At 49.9% G+C, this 21,104-nt stretch overlaps 6 protein-coding genes across 6 annotated transcripts; 4 read left to right on the plus strand and 2 right to left on the minus strand.

Moving 5' to 3' along the window:
* Window positions 1-245: 245 nt before the first annotated feature.
* Window positions 246-1,344, plus strand: PSV08DRAFT_386465 (uncharacterized protein; the record flags this gene model as incomplete). The annotated part of the gene is made up of 2 exons (XM_014222078.2): window positions 246-266; window positions 345-1,344. 2 exons carry the CDS (start codon window positions 246-248, stop codon window positions 1,251-1,253), a joined length of 930 nt encoding a protein of 309 aa, XP_014077553.1. The 3' UTR covers window positions 1,254-1,344.
* On the minus strand, window positions 1,282-5,695 carry PSV08DRAFT_408093 (uncharacterized protein; the record flags this gene model as incomplete). The annotated part of the gene is made up of 10 exons (XM_014222079.1): window positions 1,282-1,620; window positions 1,701-1,764; window positions 1,854-2,030; window positions 2,087-2,127; window positions 2,233-2,475; window positions 2,557-3,184; window positions 3,267-3,538; window positions 3,589-3,766; window positions 3,868-4,359; window positions 5,683-5,695. 10 exons carry the CDS (start codon window positions 5,693-5,695, stop codon window positions 1,545-1,547), a joined length of 2,184 nt encoding a protein of 727 aa, XP_014077554.1. The 3' UTR covers window positions 1,282-1,544.
* An 11-nt stretch (window positions 5,696-5,706) lies between these two features.
* PSV08DRAFT_197457 (glycoside hydrolase) lies at window positions 5,707-11,300 on the plus strand (the record flags this gene model as incomplete). Its single annotated transcript, XM_014222080.2, has 5 exons — window positions 5,707-6,870; window positions 6,939-7,711; window positions 7,764-9,840; window positions 9,904-10,372; window positions 10,440-11,300. 5 exons carry the CDS (start codon window positions 5,707-5,709, stop codon window positions 11,270-11,272), a joined length of 5,316 nt encoding a protein of 1,771 aa, XP_014077555.1. The 3' UTR covers window positions 11,273-11,300.
* A 1,509-nt stretch (window positions 11,301-12,809) lies between these two features.
* PSV08DRAFT_399915 (carbohydrate-binding module family 63 protein) lies at window positions 12,810-14,094 on the plus strand. The gene is made up of 2 exons (XM_014222081.2): window positions 12,810-13,450; window positions 13,512-14,094. Exons 1-2 carry the CDS (start codon window positions 12,911-12,913, stop codon window positions 13,926-13,928), a joined length of 957 nt encoding a protein of 318 aa, XP_014077556.1. The 5' UTR covers window positions 12,810-12,910; the 3' UTR covers window positions 13,929-14,094.
* A 330-nt stretch (window positions 14,095-14,424) lies between these two features.
* Window positions 14,425-15,732, minus strand: PSV08DRAFT_399916 (UNC-50). The gene is made up of 3 exons (XM_014222082.2): window positions 15,360-15,732; window positions 14,908-15,305; window positions 14,425-14,859 (listed from the first exon to the last, which is right to left on the minus strand). The coding sequence occupies exons 1-3, from the start codon at window positions 15,564-15,566 to the stop codon at window positions 14,631-14,633; spliced, it is 834 nt and encodes a 277-aa protein (XP_014077557.1). The 5' UTR covers window positions 15,567-15,732; the 3' UTR covers window positions 14,425-14,630.
* A 118-nt stretch (window positions 15,733-15,850) lies between these two features.
* PSV08DRAFT_218203 (uncharacterized protein) lies at window positions 15,851-19,520 on the plus strand. Its single transcript, XM_066092143.1, has 5 exons — window positions 15,851-16,106; window positions 16,159-16,996; window positions 17,048-17,479; window positions 17,533-18,580; window positions 18,633-19,520. Exons 2-5 carry the CDS (start codon window positions 16,172-16,174, stop codon window positions 19,508-19,510), a joined length of 3,183 nt encoding a protein of 1,060 aa, XP_065949620.1. The 5' UTR covers window positions 15,851-16,106; window positions 16,159-16,171; the 3' UTR covers window positions 19,511-19,520.
* Window positions 19,521-21,104: the final 1,584 nt, after the last annotated feature.

Consider the following 21,104-nt stretch of genomic DNA (forward strand, 5'->3'; position numbering starts at 1 on the left):
GAATTTTGAAGATTATCCTAAATCGAGAGAGGACGGCCTGAGCTAACCAGATACCGTCTATGGGAAGAAGGTATTGTGAGACAGAGTCAAGGTTTCAAACTGGCCGTAGAAACACTTGTACGCATGAAATATTACACGCGCGCCTTCGCTTCGATGTTTAAATCAATCTTCCTCAGCGTCCTTATCGCCATAAAGAAGCGTTGTGGCGTTTGATTATCAGGCTACTTGTACGGTTTTGATACAACATGAGCGATGCAACTTCAAAGGTCTCCAGATAGTCGTGGTGTTCACAAGACAAGTTGCTAGCGAACCTCGCTAAAGCTACGTACTTACTACGTACGTAGGGCGTACAACATCCCAACACCACCACAACACCACAGCTCCAGGAAACACCAGAACTTTATAGCACTGCTCTCTCTTGCCTCCATCTGGTCGTAATTGTAGACCCTATTCCCATCCCATCCAAGCCCACCATGACAACACGTGGAGGCGGATTCGTTGGCAGAGGGGGCATGGGCGCACAAGGCCGCATCCAGCGCATAAAGACACACGTCCTCCCATTCACAGACCACACGGGCAAAGAAGCATTGATGATCTTTGAAGGCAGAGAAACATGCCCGCTTCCACCACTCTACAGTTTCGCCATGTACTTCACGCACAAAGACGTGAATGCGGAAAACGTCCAGCCAAACGAGCTCCTGGATGCCATCAGACGCGGTACCCCGCTGCAAAATTACCCCTGCCCCTTCCGTCTAGAGATATACTTTCTGCCTGCTCCAAGTGAAGACGCTGCATCCGACGAGGCCTGCATCGCGCATTATCGCGAGGAGAAGCGCAGCCGGGGAGAATACACGCGCCAGATCGACGCAATCAACGCTGAGAGCGGCACCGGTACTGGAGGTTTACCTGGCTTCGTGCCAAGCTACATCGACGACCCATACGGTGACTTCCACCATGGACGTCTCTTCAATTACCAGGGACCCAACTGGCGCACGGATAAGCGGCCTGTACACCGCGTTTTCTTCGACCCTATCCCGCAAGAAGAATATGCACCGATTGCGGAAGAGGCGGGGGAACCGGAGGTCCTGCAGCCGGTTCAGGTCACGCTGCATGCGATGCAGGAGAGCGACACTGAGGGTTTTGGCGCGTCGTTTGTAGGTATGACAATGTTTGAGACAGCGCATGGGAAGACGGAGAATGAGACGAATGGGCCGTGGCAGGAGGCCGTGGAGCGTGGTTGGTCGACTTGGTAGGAGTGGGATATCGAATGTTGACGGCCTGGCCAGCACCTCGATCAAGTCGCTACTAGTATAACGTCTTCTACTGGATTTATGAAGTAGCGGTCATCATAAGATGTCTTTGTCAATGGGCATGTTTAGCTGACTAAATGGCGACTATGCCCCCGCCCCTAATTATAAACACATTCACTTGCTTTGAACACCCCAGTTACCCCCTCCCGTGCAACCTTGAAATCTTGCACAAAAAGAACACTGCAACTTCCTACACACCCCGCTTCCCCAACACCAGCACACGCAGAATTAAGCTTAACTCGAGATCCCGACGCAGTACGCATAATCCGGCCAGAAATTCGTCGCGCAATCGTTCTGGATCGCAGGGTTCCTACATCGCAAATTTCTTAGCACTGGGCAAAAGAAAACACACAGCATATGTTCTTGTAGAGAGAAAAAAGAGAAACTCACCATTGATAAAATGTATCAAGCCCAATATTGTAGAGTTGGGAAATTGTCCAGCATGTATCACCCGCTAAATTCCTTGTTAGCCAAACTCATATTACAAATTTTGTGGTTGACGCGGGAGTGTCTAGCAATAAGGATAGTAGGAAGTGTGCTTACAACCAACAACGTGCCATTTGTTGCAATTGGCAACTGTACCGGGGTGCGTTGGACCGGGTACCGCGGGCGCAGTGGACGTGGGTGGCGCGGATGTTGGTGTTGGTGTGGGTGTGGGTGTGAAGGTGCTGGAGATGACGTCGGTGGGGACGGCATCGGTGCTTACGCAGTAGCGGTAGTCTAAGGAAGGGGGTTGTTAGATGAAATCGAATGAATGGGAAGGGGGGATGTCTTACTGAGCCATAGACCCGTACAATCTGGTCCGACAGAGGGATTCCTAGAAACCAACGATTTGAATCAGCTGATGTGTTATTGTGGATTTCGTCTTTTTGTGTAAAGGAGGCGGAAGAGGGGTACTTGGAACGGGGGAGTGACAACGGACATTTTGTAGAACTGTGCAATGGTGATGTGGTTTCGATCGAGGAACGACTGGCAAGTCATTGGTGGGACGACGGCCTCGTATTCAACACATCCCTCAATAGCACCGTCTCTGATCGGATAAAAGTCTCCTGTTTCTTCAGGCAAAGTGGCATTCACGGCCGATCCACCGTTGAATGCGGCCATGCAGTACCGAAGGTCTTTTGATGGCGCGCAGTCTGTCGAGTTAGTCACAAGAGATGGATTCCTGGTTTTTGCTGTCAGCAACTCCGCGCGTCCTTCTACGTCGTAGTATCTACCAATGACGGGCTGTCAACGAGATGCTTACCAGTTCTCCAATTGCTCCAACGTGATTCCCCATCCTGTAGCAAGTGCTTCACATGTCGATGAATACGCCTGTAATATAGTCTCTGGAATGGTCAAATTCGCACCGTTCATGAACAAAAAGCAATCTTTCCTCGTTCCCTTAGCCAACGGCGACGGTGTCGGTAACCCGAGTATTGGGGGCGCGGTATACGTTGCCTTCGGGAGGCTATCGTACGGTATCTCCGCCACAGACGTTGCAGGAGGCATGTAGTCGGGATGGCCGGGGTACTCATTTACAGGGCCTACAGGCTCGACGCAGTAGCTCTCAAATGCAAAGAGGTTCGTGCAATTGTCGTTGATGCCTTGGTTGAGGAAGCGGAAGTCGTCGAGGCTGATGCTGAACTTGATGACGAGAAGGTTGCAGTATTCTTCTGGCTGGACTTGGTAGAACTTGGCGCAGTGGGTGTTTGTGCCGTTTGCAAGGTCGCCAGGGATCGGGGCTGCAGTCGGCGTTGCAGTGGGGATAGGCGTGGGAACTAGGGTTGTTGTTGGGTTGGGCTCAAAGTCCTGGTCACCCGGCGGAGTCACGCAAATGGTGTCGCCGACGGACTTTTCGATCCTGCTACATAGATATCCAAGGACTGGGTTCCCTGATCACAGATGATGACTTAGTAAGCTGGTTTGGATGTTTCTGAGGAGTTCTTCTTCTCCTACTACAATGAACGGACATACATGTATATAGTTGCACCTGGCTTATCCTGTTCGCCTTCGCTATGTCGAGACAAGTGTCACCCTGCTGAACTGTATAGGTGCTGCAGCTATTCTGAACGCAGAGGTCACCTGTAGTAGGAAACTCCGCACAAAATGCTTTTAGTCCATTATCCGCAAGAAGCCAAGACGTAGCAACGTTCTGGGCTTTGGAGATTGATTGACAGGAGTCGCCAGACTTGATTGTGTACGTCGTGCCAGTACATTTTCCTGGTGCAGTGGGGGTGGGAGTTGGTCTGGTCAAGTTAGAGGCATGGTTCATGATATGTTTACAGTTATGGCTTACCCTTCAAAAGGTGCTGTCGAGGTCGCTAAAGGAAATCCGGTTTTTGAACAGCTTGCCGTTAAAGAGCTGTAATTTGCCTGAAGTGCGAATCCGCCATTAATGGGTGATCCGGCCTGGAACTGGTATGCCTTGATCACACAGTTATCGCACATATCGATTTCCATTTGTTGTTGTCTTCCTATGCATTTGTGAGACGGATACCCAAATATCATCATCAATGCACAATGATCCAGATGCTGGAGTGCACTAGACTTATAATGTTATTGCTAATTGACTTACTAACGATGGGAGACGGAATGGCTTCAGCAGATCCATTCAAACTGGCAGTCTCGTTGCCACCAAACATTCGTAGAGATGGCGTGGTACCATTTGACATCTCATATGCGACTCGATTACACCAACGATTCCCATCTTGTAGGCAAGTCCGGTTGAAGTAGTAGTAGAGCAATTCTGGAACGAATGAGATAGGTGCAGTGCGGGTGTCAGTGATATTGTAAACATCCGTAGGACCACACGCGCTATTGGCTGCTGAGCTATACGCAGAAATCGAGGCTGCGCAATCGGCTGTACAGGCCTCCTCGAGAGCATCAGCTTCAAAATAGGACCCTTTTGCGAAGGTGCTAATCTGGCGTGGACAGTTCGGGATATCTTTTGTCAGACTGGCGATACAATTAGCGGAGAGGTCGTTGGATGGCAATGTGTTTTTGGTGATGAATTGGAAGGCGTTGCAGCTTGCTAGAAATGTGAAAATAGCCACACGCAGCGAAGCTACTTGGAGCAACATCATGAGTGACATTACTGATGATGGACTGTCGGTCCACGAGCACTACTATGGGATCTGATACATCATGGGAACATGAAGCCCGTGCTGCCTGGAGACGCCCCTACCCCGGGAGCGTGCATATAAGGCCACCATAGTGTTCGTCATAAGAAATAAACAGAAGAGTTAGTGGGAGCCGTAGCGTGGCGGACGAAAGCAGCCTCCGAGGCAAAATCAGGGGGTGCTACCAATAGCGAGGCGAAGGCGTCCCGTCCTATGGCTCCCGAAGCCTTGCCAAGTGCATACATCCGCACACCTGCATACAATTTTTCGCCTGACATATAATCAAATTGAGAAATGAGAGTATATAGCCATGCATTAGATGGATCCTTCCGCCCCCAAGTGATTTTCCGTCGTTGCCTGCCAGCCAAATAGTGCTGGCTTTTGCTTGGCACTGGGGGCCAAAATTGGTGTCAACCATTATCCTGCACTGCACGCCTTACTTTCAAACAACGCCTACCTGCCAAATCGAATCTCTACTGGATATTACACAGCTACCAGGGTATCATACTATTGACGGTGAAATAGCCAATCAAGTCGTAATAATGTTAAATCTCAAACTTACTGCCGCTGAATGATTCCTAACTAGGTAGTGCTGCCAAGCAAATCCTTCTGAATATAGATTGTCTATGCCCACCGTTAACATCGTAAACTCTTATTCCCGAACAAGGCGAATCTGGATTTACTTGGCAAGATAAGAAGATTCTTCAGGCTACACTTGGCAGATAAACCTCTTACTGCAGGGTCCATTTTGGTACCTGACTTTTGCAATATCTGCGAGGAACGATCGGCAATCTCCCGCGGCCCCACTGAACACCACGCCTCGGCACTTGCATACAATCTGCGAAGTCCATCTGCTCCTGGTCTCTTGGCTTCACTAACTGTCGAAGTAACTGCCTATGTGAGGTTTAGCGCTTGATCTGCCCTGCAGAGGAAAGGGGCTCGTTCAAATCTGCTTCCGCAGCCGCACCTCAACCCTGCAATTGATATGCAGGAAGAACCGGCCCCAGCAATACTGACCCACATTTGCTGTGGAATGCCTGAGGGAAGTTGTAAAGCCTGCTATGCCTCTTGCATCCCCATGGTTACGCCAATACATCTCTTCCAGCCGCCTAATATCTTTCCTATGAACTCCGTTGTTAAACTACCTCCCATTCTTGTTTTCTCGATCAACTGTAGTTGTTGAGGGAATTGAAAAGGTAAACTTCTCAACCACAAGCATTAGATTAGAAGAATCTCATTCACTGACAGGCCACATAGGTATTTGAAAGCACTCTTCTTGCCCATGGTGGCCCACCATGGTCTACTTGTCATCTTTTCTCTGGCACTGCCTTCTTCTGGCTACCACGATCACAGCCTCCCCCGGATATGGTCATCATAACAAAAATGCCCATAAGTATCAACGGGCAACCAACGATGTCACAACACAGGAGTCTATCTGTTTACCGATTCCAACGGCCTTTTATCATCAGGACGATGTAGTCGCCAAGATTAAGCCTACCGAGGGAGTATGTAAGCTTGACGAACATATAACCCCAAAGGCGCGAGCTCCAGCGACGTCGCCAAACATTGGCTTTGATCCCTCCGCCCTCAGTTCACGCCAAGCAGATGATCCCTACTCTTGCAACGAGAACAAACCATGCAGTAACGGAGCTTGTTGCGCCAAATCCGGATACTGTGGCTTTGGAGAGAAGTCTTGTGGAACAAATGGCCAGTCCCCTAACGATGTTTGCTGGAGCAATTGCGATGCTCATGCTGAATGCGGTCGTAATTCAGATCCTCCCAACAAGGAATGTCCTCTCAACGTCTGTTGCAGTCAGTTCGGATTCTGTGGCATGACCGATGAGTTCTGCAAGGTTACCGAAGACGAGGAAACGAGCTGTCAGAGCAATTGCGAACAACCTGGCAGTGGTGCATCGGGCGGCAATGTTCAAAAACGCATCATTGGATACTACGAGGCATGGAACTACCAGAAGAACTGCATTGGCATGAGAATGCAAGACATTCCGGTCGGCAGTTTGACTCACATATACTACTCATTTGGATACATCCGTCCAAGCACATACGACATTATTCCCATGGACGACGGCAAACCTCTCTCCACAGACACATTCACTGAATTTGCTAGTCTTAAGCAAAAGAACCCAGCACTCAAAGTCGTAATTGCCCTAGGAGGCTGGACCTTCAATGACAACAACACGATATGGCAGCCAGTGTTTAGCGACTTGTCCTCAACACCCACCAAACGTGCACTATTCATCGAAAAGCTTCTCACTTTCCTTAATCGTTACGGCTTCGATGGTGTAGACTTGGATTGGGAATATCCAGGAGCTCCCGATCGTGGTGGAAATCCTAATGATGGCGAAAATCTTACCAAGCTCATGAAGGAAATGCGTGCCGAGTTTGATAAGTCAGGTGGTTCTCATAAAGAAATCTCTTTTACAGCTCCTACTAGTTACTGGGTGAGTACAGTCCGATAGCTGCTCTAGTTGTGAAAAAGAAAACACTAACTCTAAGGCAAATTACTCAGTACATGCGGCATTTTGACATCAAGGCCAGCTCAGAAGCTGCGGACTTTGTCAACGTCATGGCTTACGACTTGCACGGTGTTTGGGATGGTGAAAATCCTATCGGGGCCCAGGTTCTTGCTCACACGAACCTCACCGAGATTGGTAAAGCTCTAGACCTCCTATGGCGGAATGGCGTAGACCCCGAAAAGATCAACATGGGGCTCGGCTTCTACGGTCGGTCATTCCAGCTGGCAAATCCTGCATGTTCGCAGCCTGGCTGTCCCTTCAAGGGCGGTGCCTCTCCCGGCTTGTGTACTGACAACTCTGGAACTCTCTCGTATTCGGAGATCATGGATATCATCAAGGAGAACGACCTCACCCCGTATTATGACAAAGAACACGGTGTCAAATATATTACATGGGGTGGTGATCAATGGGTATCATATGACGACTTTGAGACTTTCCAGCAAAAGATTGAATATTTCAACGCCCTCGGTCTCGGTGGCATTCTCATTTGGGCTATCGATCTAGACACAAAACAGCTTGATGCACTCGAGGCGGTTATATATCCTGAGCAGCTTGGAGCAAGAGCTGAGGAGGCAACCACAGCAGACAACTGGCAGGACGCTGGTGAAGGGCAATGTAGGGTCACAGAATGTGGCGTTGGCGACTGCAAACTAGGTGAGGTTGCTGTCACGCAAACCCAATGCGAGGATGAGGATTTCTGGGATGGATCTTTCAGGATATCCACATTATGCTGTCCACTTGCATCAGCCCCCAAAGCAGAAGACTGGTAAGTCTCAACTTCATAGTTTCCTCAAACATCAAATACTAACAATTTATAGCGAATGGAGAGGCGGTGAGCCATGGTGTAATGGTCAATGCCATTCCGGCGAGGTCGCTCTACAATCATCCCTGTACGGCGACTGGGGAAAATGTATAGATGGCCGCAAATTTTATTGTTGTAAGGCAGAAGCACTGATGCCAGATTGTGGTTGGACTGACTGTGGTGGTTCCTGCCCTGACACTCACAATGAGATGACATGGGCGTACGATACATGCAGCAAGAATCAGAAGCGCAAGCTCTGCTGCAACAAAGAAGAAGGTTGGAAGAACTGTGCTTGGCACGGTAAGCCTGGTAGCTGCTTCGACAACCACTGTGACACTGGCTGGCAAGTGGCCATAACTACCCTATATGAAGGAGAGGGTGAAGACTGCGGCTTTTGGCATTCTGATCGCCAACGGACGTACTGCTGCGATCCACCAGATGGAAAATCTCCATTCTTGCCGGTACCACTCGACTTTCTCTTCAGCAACCCTCCGCCCGAGGCCGAAGCAGATACCGAATTCAACCTTAAGACGGATCCAACTTATGGTGGAAGTAACACTGTACCATTCGCAGAGCAACCTGACAACGCACCCTTTGGCTTCGTTGTCCTAACGAGTCCAGACACCCTACAAGTCTCCCTTGACAAGCGCGATGGTTCTCATTGGGAGGTTTTCGATTGTTTCGATTCGGTGTCTGAGGGCGAGCACACTGTGAGAATGATGTGTACTGATCGAAGCGAGTCATCCAATTGCGACAAGATATACCTAGGTCACGGAGCCCCTGGTACCATTGTCGAGATGCCCTCTGGCTGCGGACCGGGCAAATATGCTGTGGTAAAGACGCTTGAGCTCAGCAAAGACCAGGGCTTGCCTCACCACCTCGTGAAGCGCGGCATGACAGTGGTTGATCCTATTTACGACCTGACATTCGATTATCAATTCAAGAGAGTCCCACGCGATCTTGGCAACACTCAGATGAGAATTGACTTCAGCAACGAACCAGAGTATTGGAACAATATCGTCAACAAGACTGCTAGTAGTAAGCGACGAAAGAGAAGTTTGGAAGAAGTAGGCGGCAGTCACAAACGTTGGCTGGAAGAGGAATGGCGAGACGACGCACATTTTGGGGGGCTTTCCAAAGAAGAACTGCACAAACGTTGGTTCGGCAGTGACATTATTGACTGGCTCAAGGGTATCATCAATGGCGTCTCTGGCGGAATAGATCTCAGCCACACGTACTCTGACGATTTCATACTCAAGATCATCGACCAGCGACTGACTTGCCCTAATGTCGCCGCCAAGCTGGAAGTAAAAGCAGAGTGTCATGTCGATGTCGATGTCAACTACGGCTTTACTCTTGTTGCCACACTTGGTAATCCCGGTACCCTCATCGACCTCAGCGATTCATTCTTGTACTTTCGTACCAAAGGCGAAGTAGATGCTACGTTCGTCATCGACGCAGCCGTCACCGCCATGTTTGATACTGGCGATATCATGATGTTCTCTGCCGACAAGTTCGGCGCAGCCTTCGCGGTACCCGGCATCGTGACCATTGGTCCAAATTTCAAGCTGTTCGGAAGACTTGAAGGTCAGGCAACATTAGGTGTCAACTTTGAGAGTAAAGTTAAACTTGCAGAGTGGGATATCCGGCAGACCTATCCAGTCGCAAATGATGAATGGGATCCTGAAGCATCCAAGACCCCGGAGAAGAAAGGCACACAGAACGTGCTCGAGCCTGAGTTTGATTATGGCCTTACGCTTGAGGGACATCTTACCGCCCATGTCAAGCCGACGATAACATTTGGCATTGACTTCAACAAAGACTTTATTCCAATTGATAGCTGTGCTGTCAATCTTGTGGCTGACGGCCACGTCACCTTCCATGCAGAGTTGAAGGTGAATAGCGAGTCTTCGTTTTGCTACGGCGTGGATGCTGGAGCCGATCTTTACGCGACTATTGATGCTCCATCTGAATTCAGCTGGGCCCTTCCCAAGTCACCATTTCCTATTGTCCCTATCGACGATGTTCAACTGTATCCTACTGGCGATCAGCCAGCATGCATAGATCTCTCTAAAAGGCGCGATGCTGAGCATGTTCCAAGCAACATGCAAACTGCTCGGGCTTCTAGAAGACGTTCATCAATAACGCAGGGCAAGAGCGGGAACACCACAAGCGAGCTTGCAAAGAGGGCTAAAGTTTATGGTCCTTTAGTACCTCGATTGGAAGGACTGAACTGCCCAGGAGCTATTGACGTGGGCGATATTCCTCCATGTCCATTATGTGGCGATGATGATGGTGAGAGTCTTGAAAAGCGTGCTGACTCCTGTTGGCTTGATCCTTACGGCAAGGGAGCAAGTTGTCCTATTGATACCCCTGACAAGCGCGACATTCATATCGATGACATTGTCGGGAACGAAACTGAATCGCATCATCTGGAAAAGCGCGACACAAAATATGTCCGTTGGGCGGGCCAATACCTTCCTTGCGGAACTTACAAGTCTTGCGGCGCGGCAAGTAGACAAAACGGCGTGAACAAGTGGTTCGGCTTCAGAAGCGGGACTGGTCCATGTCCAGTGACGATAGAGAAACTTACTTCTGCCCAGACAGATACCTCGCAATACGTCAGTAAGTTTCTCTCTCCAGAATCATGCACATCCTGTGGCCAAAATATCATCGTACTGACTTCTACAAGCTGAGCATATCTACGAGGTACAAATGCTGCCAACCTTCTTTGAATGGCTTATCAATGGACCACTTCCTGGTGGCTACACAGCTCCTTCACGAGCTTGGGTGGATAACGTTCTCATTGGCATGAATCCGGCGGTAGTAGCTCCGCATGTTGCCCCTGGGTGGGTTGAGCAATCCCTTTTCTTCGAAATGACCCACGGCCTAGGGGGTGACCACAACCCTGGTGGCCTCGCATTGGCCGATAAAGGTATGAACGGTAGAAAAGAGCATCTGTTCGCTGGCAATGCTATTTCATCCGACAACGAAAACAATAACCTCAACACACGAAAGATGCACAGAAACACGGCTGCTGTCTTCTCGTACATGCGCAACACCTGGATTTGGCCCAAATTTGTCCAATCATCGCAGTTTATGGAAGAGATGCTTCACGATTTCGATACTAGCTTCAATTGGAACGGCAACGGAGCTGGAAACAATGGACAGCTAGGTAGACCACAGCGTGGTGCTGGCGAACCCATGGCAGGGCTCCGCGATCTATACTGCTACTGGATTGACAAGCACCTGTCTGAAATTGAGGGCACTGCTGCCATGTGGCTCCAGGCCACAGAACCCAAGTACAGAGCATCCTATGGCAGTGACAACGCGGGTATCAACTGGTTGCAAAACGTCCTGACTCCTCAGGGGCCCATATCAGCTCAGAACCTGGTGTTTCTTCATAGCAACCAGCTTCCCCATAGATTCAACCCGGGAAACACAAACCGAGTGGTATGGTTGCTGAGTAATTTCCAAGGTTTGTGGAGGACAGGGCCAGGCTATGGGGCAGCTGGACCTTTTTAAGAATGTAAGATCTTTTATTGGATGGCGGAATATTACTGCAAGGGCGAAACCAATATTCTCACATATGTATTTCATAGAGTTTTGAAACAGGGGAAGTCACCCTTGTTCTTTGAAAAACTTCCTCATCCCCATGGATCGGCATAACCTACAGACCATGCGCAAGTCCCAACAAACCTCCAGTGACTTTCAGATCTCACTATCTTTTTCTCATTTTTCTTTCCTTCATAGGCCAAAGTGGACAAATTAGTAGTCGAGCAAGAACGACCATCCCATACATACTGGCTGGGCCTACACTCGAAGTATCTCCATCTCAATAGACTCACGATGGGCATTGCTAAAAAACCAGCTAGCAGCTTGTGAATTTGAGCGTCTGTTCAGCCAGCTTGTGCAATGGCCGGATGACCAAAATCATAAAATCAGCAAGCAAAGCAAAGCTTCACAAGAATTTATGCTTGATGATCAGTGGCATGGGTTTGAGTAAGAAACAAAGTATAAAATATGAGCCAATGCACTACGTATACCTAGATAGCTGAGACTCATCGACTCGATAACAAAGAGACATCACAAAAAGGGATATCAAGTTAATATGTCTTGGTTTTGTTCTTGTCTTTTCAAATGGAAAAATCCGGCTCACTATTCGAATGAAGGTTTTGGTTCGATGTTCTGGGAGGAACGTTTCATCCCAACAAATCAGCGGGTAAGATGACGGCAGTCGAAAATTCTCCAGTACATCATCTTTTTTTTCTCGCCATCAACCAACAGTTTTCCGCAAGAAGGACATTGCTCTTTTTTGTTTCTTGATTCTCATAACCAAAAATAACTTCTCCACAACTTCGTGCACGAGAGGCGCCGAAGGCCCGACCCGGAAATTTGTCTCGGGATATGGAGTCAACCTCTTGGTCTTACACAGCGTTGACTAATACACTGGACTGGGTTAGGGCTGGTGAGACTTACTGTGCGAACCCTCGTACGATTGTCTGGCGATTCCGATGGAGGGGAACTACGCAGAGGAGGCGAAAGATAAGTATAGATCATAGAGAATACAGCAAACACGAACAGCATAGGACCACTACGGTCCACGGATTGGCCTCTGCCTCTTACACAGTCAGATCCCGACATCCCACCCGAGACCTCTCATCTCTCAATACGTGCCGTCGCATCTTGCACGGTACTGGAATGAAAGCAAGGTCTTTTTTAATTTGCCATCTGGAAGCAGCGGACAAGACATGAGACAGATGTAATAAGACTTAGCGCACAATGTTCCCACAAGTCATTCCGTGCACTCGGTAATCGGACCGTAAGATATCGGTTGTGGGCGTGTTTCAACGCAAACTCCACGATGCAAATCCAATTTTGGCCAGAAGATGACGAGTAATCAGCGGTAAACATGAAACGACCAGCTACCGCATTGCAGGGGCTGCCGCCCCCACATCTCGCTTCTAGACTCTAAGCTTTCCCGTCCCGGTAATCACCAAGAGACCAAGATACATATCGTGAATTCTTTATAAAGCCAAGCGAATGATCAAGCTTTCTCTCCAGTCTTGGTTGTTTCATTCACCCACTCTTTCATTCATTCGACACTTATCTTAGTCATTCATTCTTTTCTATTTACACCACAAGTACACCATCTTTCCAAAAATGGTTCGATTCACTTCTACCTACACGGCAGCCATCTTGGCTCTGGCGTCCTTTGCTGCAGCTCGTCCTGCAGAGTGTCACGTTAAGGGCGCAGGCGCTCAAAACAACACGCCTGCTGCTACAGCCTCCTCGCCTGTTGCCGCAGCCTCGCCTGTTGCCAGCGCCGCGTCCGTTCCCGATAACTCTTCCAATCCCGGAACTTCGCCTGTTGCTTCCCCTGTTCCTGACAGTGATGGCACCCCCGCTCCTGACAACTCGCCTACCTCTCTCCTCCCGTCTCCCACTAGCACTCTCGCTGTCGTCGCGTCTCCTGCTGCCACATCGGCTTATACACAGGTTTTCGATGGAGACCTCACTTGGTATGGAGAGGACTGTGGAGAAGAATCATGCTGGCAAGGTGGAGCCTGCGCCTTCGTCGACTATGTCCTCCCCGCCACGATTGACGGCTCAACCTGCGTCTCCGAAGTGATCTGGAACAGCTCCTACCACTGCGGTGCCTGCGTCGAAATCGACTACCAGGGCAAGAAGAAGATCGCCATGGTAAGAGAGTCCCCCTCCGAAAACAAACGCATTGGGTATGGAATATTAACATCACCAATAGATCACCAACAAGACTGGCGGTGATTCCGTCCACCTGGATCTCTCACCCGACATGTTCTCCAAGCTCGACAACAAGAACAAAGGCATGATTCACGCAGACTGGAAATACGTCGAGTGCCCCATCGCCGATCCCCTCCAGATCCGCATGCACGGTGGTGCATCCCAGTACTGGTTCGCAGCTACCGTCATGAACGCCAGGCTCCAAACTGCCCAGCTCGAGGTCTCTGGCGATGGCGGAAACACCTGGAAGCCCACTACTCGTAACACCAACAACTACTTTACTCTCGTTGGAAACGGCGGTACTGGCACCAAGACTGCCTGGGTCAGGGTTACTTCTGATCTTGGCTCTCAGGTCATCGTCAAGGATGTCCAGTTGGTTTCTGGAACGACCACTAAGGCCACTGCCAACTACCAGTAAAAGCAACGCTCAAATCTTTTTCTGTTGGTACCCCAGCAGGGTTGTGTAACACGGCTCAGTTCTGGGGAGGATAAGACAACACTCCTTTTCCTTGTATTTTCTTCATCTAAAAATTCGATTAGTTCATGTATTATATTTAGACCCCACAATTACCTTTTCTTCACAAAAGTTCTTATTGACTGTTATTACAGTCACCTTGCTTGTGAACATGTGATGAGCGTCTGGTTACCTATAGAGGCCATAAACTTAGAACCGGCGACTGCAACGGCCCTAGCTGCAGTATACACACGATGCGAGGTTACATTTTATGTTGATGATACAAAATGCAAGCCCATCGTTATAGAAGTGGCGGCATATTGACTCTTGAAGTTCAGGTGTCACTCTTGTTGCAAGTCTTTGGTTGCGAATGGGTTATGTGTCTGGGATACCAGTATGCTCGCAAGACTATTCAAGCTTTTCAGAAGATGTGTCTCTATCATGTTAGCACGGAAAAGGTCAACTGACAACAATACAAATTGCATTCATCTACCTCGCTAAAAATGTCACAATGAATTGCGCCCTGAACGTCGGTGATGGTGGAAATTGGTCAACGCCCAACGCCTAAAATCGATACGAATTTTGGAGAAGCAAGATTGCTGCGCCTCAAATGCGTCTGGATTGTTTTTCCATTCCTGATCTATCCGCTTTTACATTTAGTGGTAATCAAACATGCTTGCGCAACTTTGCTCCTGTCCATAACACTGGGGCAAAGTGTGTTGACATGTTGAAACCAAAAAGAGAGGCGAACCAGAGTATGGCCATGACGGCAACTGGTACAAGTAACAGCTCTGTGTGGTGTAGGAAGGGCAGCTCTTTATAGCCCAGGAAGGTAATGATGAAGTAATAGTTCAATGCAAGTAGATAGAGCGTATTGGATAGGAGGAGTGAGAACCTGAGGTATATCAGCGCCAGCTTTCTCGCACAATATTAGATGTCTTACCAGTGCTGCGTTCCTACCAGAGGCATACAGATAAACTGCACAACGTAGAGAAAGACCCAAACTGGTACGAAAGCCCTAATGGCCACATCCCAGCAATAGCCAAATTCCAGCTCTTCCTTGCCAGAGTCTTCGCCAAGGTTGTATAGGCCTCTCCGTCGACCTGGCAGCAGTGTATTGTCTGGACCTAGTAATCGGCCTACAAGGAAAAAGAATAGAGTGGCTACAACAAGCGAGAGCAGCAAGAAGTGTCCGAAAATGAAAACGAGCATTATGTGGAGGGTCTGTGTGAAACCATCGGCGTATGCGAAACCCCAGGCAAGGGAGGTGAGTGTAAGGAAGAAGGAGAGCAGGTATGTGAAGGATGGGTCGGGTCGGTGGTATGTCTTTGTGGTTTGTTTCTATAAAGTCATCAGCGGTGCATCGGGGGTGTAGGGACCCATATTGTGGCATACGTGGTAGAATATCTGGCGAAACACCTTCTTGGGCGCTATTATCAGGCTCATGATCTCCCATGCAGCCATCTCAAAGTCCATCTGGGGGAACTTGAACATGCGCTTGAAGAAGCGCGGCATCTTGATTTCATTGCGCCGCGATGAGGGCATGGAGCCAAAGTTGGAGGGCCCGCCCGTCGGCCGTGGGAGGGATATATGCGGGTTCATGCCGGGCTATGTGAAGGTGAAAGGCGCAGTCGAGGAAGCAGCAGTCGGGCGTACGGGTGTGGCGGCAGAGGCGGAAAATGCGTTATAGGGCGCAGCGATTACCGTGTCACGGCGAGTCCCAAATTTCCATAGTTATAGTCGGGAGATGCATGTGGAGGACGTCAATGTGGACAGTGTGGATGTACCTGAGCCATGACATGGATCGGGTGCCTGGCGGTTGCGCACTAGGGCCGGTGCCAAGGCCAAAGCATGTCAGGCTCCGTCCTCCGCTAACAGGCCGCATCGCCGACTCGCAACCTTTGCTCACCCTCACCTCATACACGGCGCGCCCACTCGACCACGCCTGACGGCGCACTATCCCCTCTGTTATCGCACACGTCTTGAAAATACCCAGACACGACCTTTCGAAGCTGCCGACAGCATCTGAAGAGCTTCGAGTCCATCCTTGGTTCAGTCGCGCATCTTGGAGCGCATTGCTTGCACAACTAACCACGCGACAAAGAAATCCATTGCAAACCACACGACACGTCCACGCACTCTGTAATCCTGCGCCTGCCATTTCTCAGCGACCACTTCTAACCGCCTTGCACAGCTCGAATCCTGCCATGTCGATGGCGGACGAGGCCGAGCTCGCCTTCCTAGAGGCGCAAAAGGACGAAGAGTACGACCCTTCAGCCGGCTACAACATGCCCGACGCGCCTACAGGCCAGGATGAGTACGACCCGACCGCGACCTTTTCCGCACACTCAGAGCAGTCTGGGTCCGTGCCGCCAGAATCGGGCGCCAATTCTCCACCGCCAACTACCGAGGGCGAGCATGAATCGCAGTCCCAGCCCCCCCAGGCTCCTGCAGAGGCATCCGCGGCGCCGCAGTCCAAGCGACCGCGCACTGTGGGTGGGTTTGTCGACGAGAGCGAGGATGAGGAAGAGGAGTCCGCTGCGCAGCCGCAAGAGGCGAATGCTACACTGCTGAGAGCTACGGGAGACGCTGAGTCGCCTCAGCCTTCTTTTACAAACACACCAAACAATACACTTCCCAACCCAGATGTACAGTTACATAGTGCACAAGACCTGGCTCCTGCATCTGTTTCTGCTCCTGTCGTTGTCAATGAGCCTGCTCCATCTATTACTTCTCTCCCTAACGGCAGTACGCCTGTCCCAGACGCTACTAAGCCAGCTACCCCCGACGTCTTGAATGTTGCTTCAGCCCGCCCCTCTGTAGCGCCAGCCACTCCGGCGCCTACTTCTGCTTCTCTGCCGAAGGCTCGCCTTCCTCAGGATCGAGTTGGTATTCTCGAAGATCGCATTGCTGAAGATCCGCGTGGTGACATCGAAGCGTGGTTGAGTCTAATTGAGGAGCACCGCAGGCGACACAAGCACGACGACGCCCGAGCTGTATTTGAGCGCTTTCTCAAAGTCTTTCCTTCGGCAGTAAGCATGCATAGCAGTGAGCAATTCAAATCATTCCACTAACATGTTCAGGGCGAGCAATGGGTAGAGTACATTCAGTTTGAAACTGAACTTGACGAGCTGCCAAAAGTCGAGCATCTCTTTGGTCGTTCGATTCCTTCAGCTCAATATATCGGCATATACTCTGCTTACATTGACTTTATCCGACGTCGCTTCAATCTCACCACTGACCAGAATGGGCAGAACCGCCAGACAGTCACCCAAGCTTATGAGTTTGTCCTGAACTCAGTTGGTATTGATGTTCAAGCTGGTAAGCTATGGCTTGATTACATCGAGATGCTCAAGACTGGGCCTGGCGTTCTTGGTGGCAGCAACTGGCAAGATATGCAAAAGATGGACACTTTGCGAAAAGTTTACCAGCGCGCCGTGTCAGTTCCCCACAATGCTACTCTAGAAATTTGGCGAGACTATGACAAGTTTGAGATGAGCATGAACAAAGTTTCGGTAAGCAGCTTCGGTGGCGTACCTTTAGCTTTTGTAAACTTACCTCGTTACAGGGTCGCAAACAACTACAGGAAACTTCGCCTGCATACATGACTGCTCGCAGTGCTATCAACGTTCTTGATAACAACATCACAAAAGGTGTCATCCGGACTACTTTGCCCAAACTTCCACCTGCTGCCGGTTTCGATGGCTACGAGGAGTACATGAACCAGGTCAAGTTGTGGAAAAACTGGATTCAATGGGAGAAGAGTGACCCACTCGAATGCGCAACCGACAACCGTGAACTGTACAACAAGCGTGTTCTGCACCTTTACAAGAATGCCTTGATGGCTCTTCGTTTCTGGCCAGAGCTGTGGTACGAGGCAGCTGAATGGTCTTATGAGAACAACCTACAGGCTGAAGGTGACAAGTTTCTCAATGACGGCATCGAGGCAAACCCTGAGAGCTGCCTGCTTGCCTTCAAGAAAGCCAGCCAGGTCGAGCAGCGTACCGATTTCGAGGATGGCCAAGCTGGTATCATCGCCAAGGGTAGGGCTGTGCGAGAACCATATCAGAAGCTCCTCGATACCATTTACGACCTTACAGCACAGGTCAAGAAGCGAGAGGAGCACTCTATTGCGCGAGCAAAGGAGCAGTTTGAAGCCCAGAAGGCTGCAGATGAGGCTGCACGCGCAGTCGCGCAGCAAAACGAGGATGCAGATGACGAAGATGAGGTCGTTGCTGCACGACGATTAAAGGAGAAGGAAGACGCCTTCAATAGCCAGCTCCAAGCCATGTCTGCCGGATACAATGCGCAGACCCAAAATCTCAAGAAGACACTCACATATGCATGGATAGCACTCATGCGTGCAATGCGTCGTGTTCAGGGCAAGGGAGATCCAAAGGGGGATGTCGGTGGCTTCCGTGGTATCTTCACAGAGGCTCGCAAAAAGGGAAAGCTGCTCAGTGAGGCCTACGTAGCTAGCGCACTCATTGAACATCATTGTTACCAGGAACCAGCTGCACAAAAGATTTTCGAGCGCGGTATGAAGCTGTTTCCAGAAGATGAACAGTTTGCATTGGAGTACATCAAGCACCTGATCAAGCTGAATGACTCAACCAGTAAGTTTACAACCTTGTTGTTATCCATTGGTCCTTGTACTGACTGCCACAGACGCCCGTGCTGTCTTCGAAACTGTCGTTGGAAAACTGACAGCCAAGCCGGAAAACGTCCATCGAGCCAAGTCTCTTTTTGCCTTCTTCCATGATTACGAGGCTCAGTTTGGTGAACTGGCCCAGATCACCAAGCTCGAGCAGCGCATGGCAACTCTTTTCCCCGAAGATCCCCAGTTGCATCGCTTCTCGCAACGCTTTGCAAGCTCAACCTTCGACCCCATTTCCGTCCGCCACATCATCTCTCCCCGCACACAAATGAGGCCTGTCATGCCAGCATCTATGGCGCCAGTCATGCCATCGGTTATGCCCTCGGTTGAAGAGCAGCAACCTGCTCCTGTAATGCCCGCACAGCCACCGCCTATTGTAGAACAACAGCGCCTTGCGTCTCCTGCCATTGCCAACTCCCCTCACCTCAACAATCTTCACCCCGTCACCAACTCACCAAAGCGCCCACTCGAGGATGTGGAAGACGTACCACAACCCCGCAAGCTTGCTCGCGGAGAGTCGCCTCTCAAGGGTGCTGCAGGTCGCCGTCTCGATGCTGCGCGCCGCAACCTCGCCACCGCTGGTGCTACACCTATCGGACAGGCCCAAGGTCCACCACCCCTTCCTCGTGGAATCAACTTCCTTCTCAGCATTATTCCTCCCGCACATACATACAAGGAGACGCGGTTCAAGGCCGACGGTCTTGTCAGCTTGCTACGAGATGTGGCCGCCATTCCTGTCCCCCCCGGTCAGGCCATACCACAACCGCAGCGCTGGGGGACCACACCAACAACGGCACAGCAACTGCAAAGCATACAGGAGAAGTATGGCAATGGCGGGCACATTCCCATGCACGCAGCCATGCCTGGCGCAAATCCTTGGGGAACTTAGACAAGCCGGACCGGACTTTTACGCGGAAGGTGAACTGTCCATTGATGTAGCGAGTACATTGCGGCTGTTAGGCTCAGGATGAATGTGAGCACTCAACAGCTGGAATCGGAGTTGCTATCCAATTAGCATTGCATATGAATGGCGTTGGTATTATATCTCTTCTCAATTCGGCGAATGCGAACGAAACCTTTTTTTTACACATGTGGGAATACTTGGAAAGATTGACCCACGGGCCTAAGGAGGGTGGGGACGGAGATCATATGTGGTCTTTTTGTAATGAAAACTGTATACGAGCAAAGACATCATTCCATCGAACGCGACATGTCTCTGGGTGGTGAGGCTCATCTCTGCTCTTCTTGTCTTCTAGTTGGTTCTTTTTGCGTTTCGGGGCTGTTTTCTTTGAAAATTGCAATATTTGGGACCTGAAGGTATGTGCGGGGAAAGGAGTTATTTGCGTCTTTCTGTGTTCTTCGGGCATGGATAGAGAAGCTAAGAGGCTTTTTTATATCACTTTGCAGTCCGATATTCGTCATCGCTGTTTATAGTACTCTTCCGATAATATCAATGAAAGGGGGTTTGGGGAGGTGCCACTTCGTTTATCATTACGCTCCTCGTGGTTTTGTTCTAGCCATTTCTAACATTCCAGCACAGCATCAATGTGATTCTCATAGCAAACATATATGTACATCCGTCGGGACAAGGACGTAACTGCGTCCCGTCCCGATGCACCCGTGTGTAGATGTAATGAATGAATTGAACATGTGCAAAATATTGTGCCAATCTCAGGTACTGCTAGAAGAAATGGGCAAGGGAGAATGATGTCTCGGACTGTCGGTGCATAGCAGCAATCAAGTTTGTGTCTAACAGCTTGATGCATTTCCACCACATCCAAATGCACATGACGACTCAAGCGCTGGAAATGCTTCACATGAAAGATGGTGCCTTGTCTGGAAGTGCTCAAGGCTGCTTGGACTTGATAGTGAATTGGCGTACTCATGATTTTGGCTATTGGTTCCTATTGTTGGTGACAGCGACGAGTTCCACGACGCCAGATGATTGTGGACCGCTGTACAAATCAAAAAGTATGTTCATGCATGATGCTTCTCTCATGGATAGACAAGTGGCGGAAGGCGAGTGGCCCTCCACACTCATCAAGCCTCATCACGGCTAGAGCATCCTCGAGACGAGCTGTGGGAGAAGGGCACCACATGACTTGTTCATTTGCCGTCTCCCTGGTCTCTCTCGTGTAGTGTTGACTCTAATCTCACCTTTTGTTTGAGTTGTTCTCTTACTCATGCAACAATTGTAATGCCCATTTCTGCCTGTGTGTCCCATGCACTCTCTCACTGGTCACTCACCAACATTGATATCAGCAAAGCTGCACAATTCTCACCAGGGCTTCAGAATCTAGGCATCACAACAGACTATTGGCTTCACCTGTCAATACCGCCCAGCTCAGTGGGATCCTGTGCCCGCCAAGTTAGCGCACTCCTCTATCCATATAAGCTTGCTCTCCCACAGCTCCCACCTTCCTTCCCTCCTTCCTCACACGACAACACTACACTTTGTTTGTAAGCTCAGACTATCCCATTCC

The sequence above is a fragment of the Bipolaris maydis genome (assembly GCF_028858645.1).
Source record: "Bipolaris maydis strain C4 unplaced genomic scaffold PSV08scaffold_3, whole genome shotgun sequence".
Lineage (NCBI taxonomy): Eukaryota > Fungi > Ascomycota > Dothideomycetes > Pleosporales > Pleosporaceae > Bipolaris > Bipolaris maydis.

Coding starts and splice junctions, on each gene's coding strand:
- PSV08DRAFT_218203 (XM_066092143.1), top strand. CDS start 16,172: ATGTCGATGGCGGACGAGGCCGAGCTCGCCTTCCTAGAGGCGCAAAAG. Junction 16,997..17,047: donor TCAAAGTCTTTCCTTCGGCA/GTAAGCATGCAT, acceptor TAACATGTTCAG/GGCGAGCAATGGGTAGAGTA. Junction 17,480..17,532: donor TGAGCATGAACAAAGTTTCG/GTAAGCAGCTTC, acceptor ACCTCGTTACAG/GGTCGCAAACAACTACAGGA.
- PSV08DRAFT_399915 (XM_014222081.2), top strand. CDS start 12,911: ATGGTTCGATTCACTTCTACCTACACGGCAGCCATCTTGGCTCTGGCG. Junction 13,451..13,511: donor GCAAGAAGAAGATCGCCATG/GTAAGAGAGTCC, acceptor CATCACCAATAG/ATCACCAACAAGACTGGCGG.
- PSV08DRAFT_399916 (XM_014222082.2), bottom strand. CDS start 15,566: ATGAACCCGCATATATCCCTCCCACGGCCGACGGGCGGGCCCTCCAAC. Junction 15,306..15,359: donor TTCGCCAGATATTCTACCAC/GTATGCCACAAT, acceptor ATGACTTTATAG/AAACAAACCACAAAGACATA. Junction 14,860..14,907: donor CTGGTAGGAACGCAGCACTG/GTAAGACATCTA, acceptor GATATACCTCAG/GTTCTCACTCCTCCTATCCA.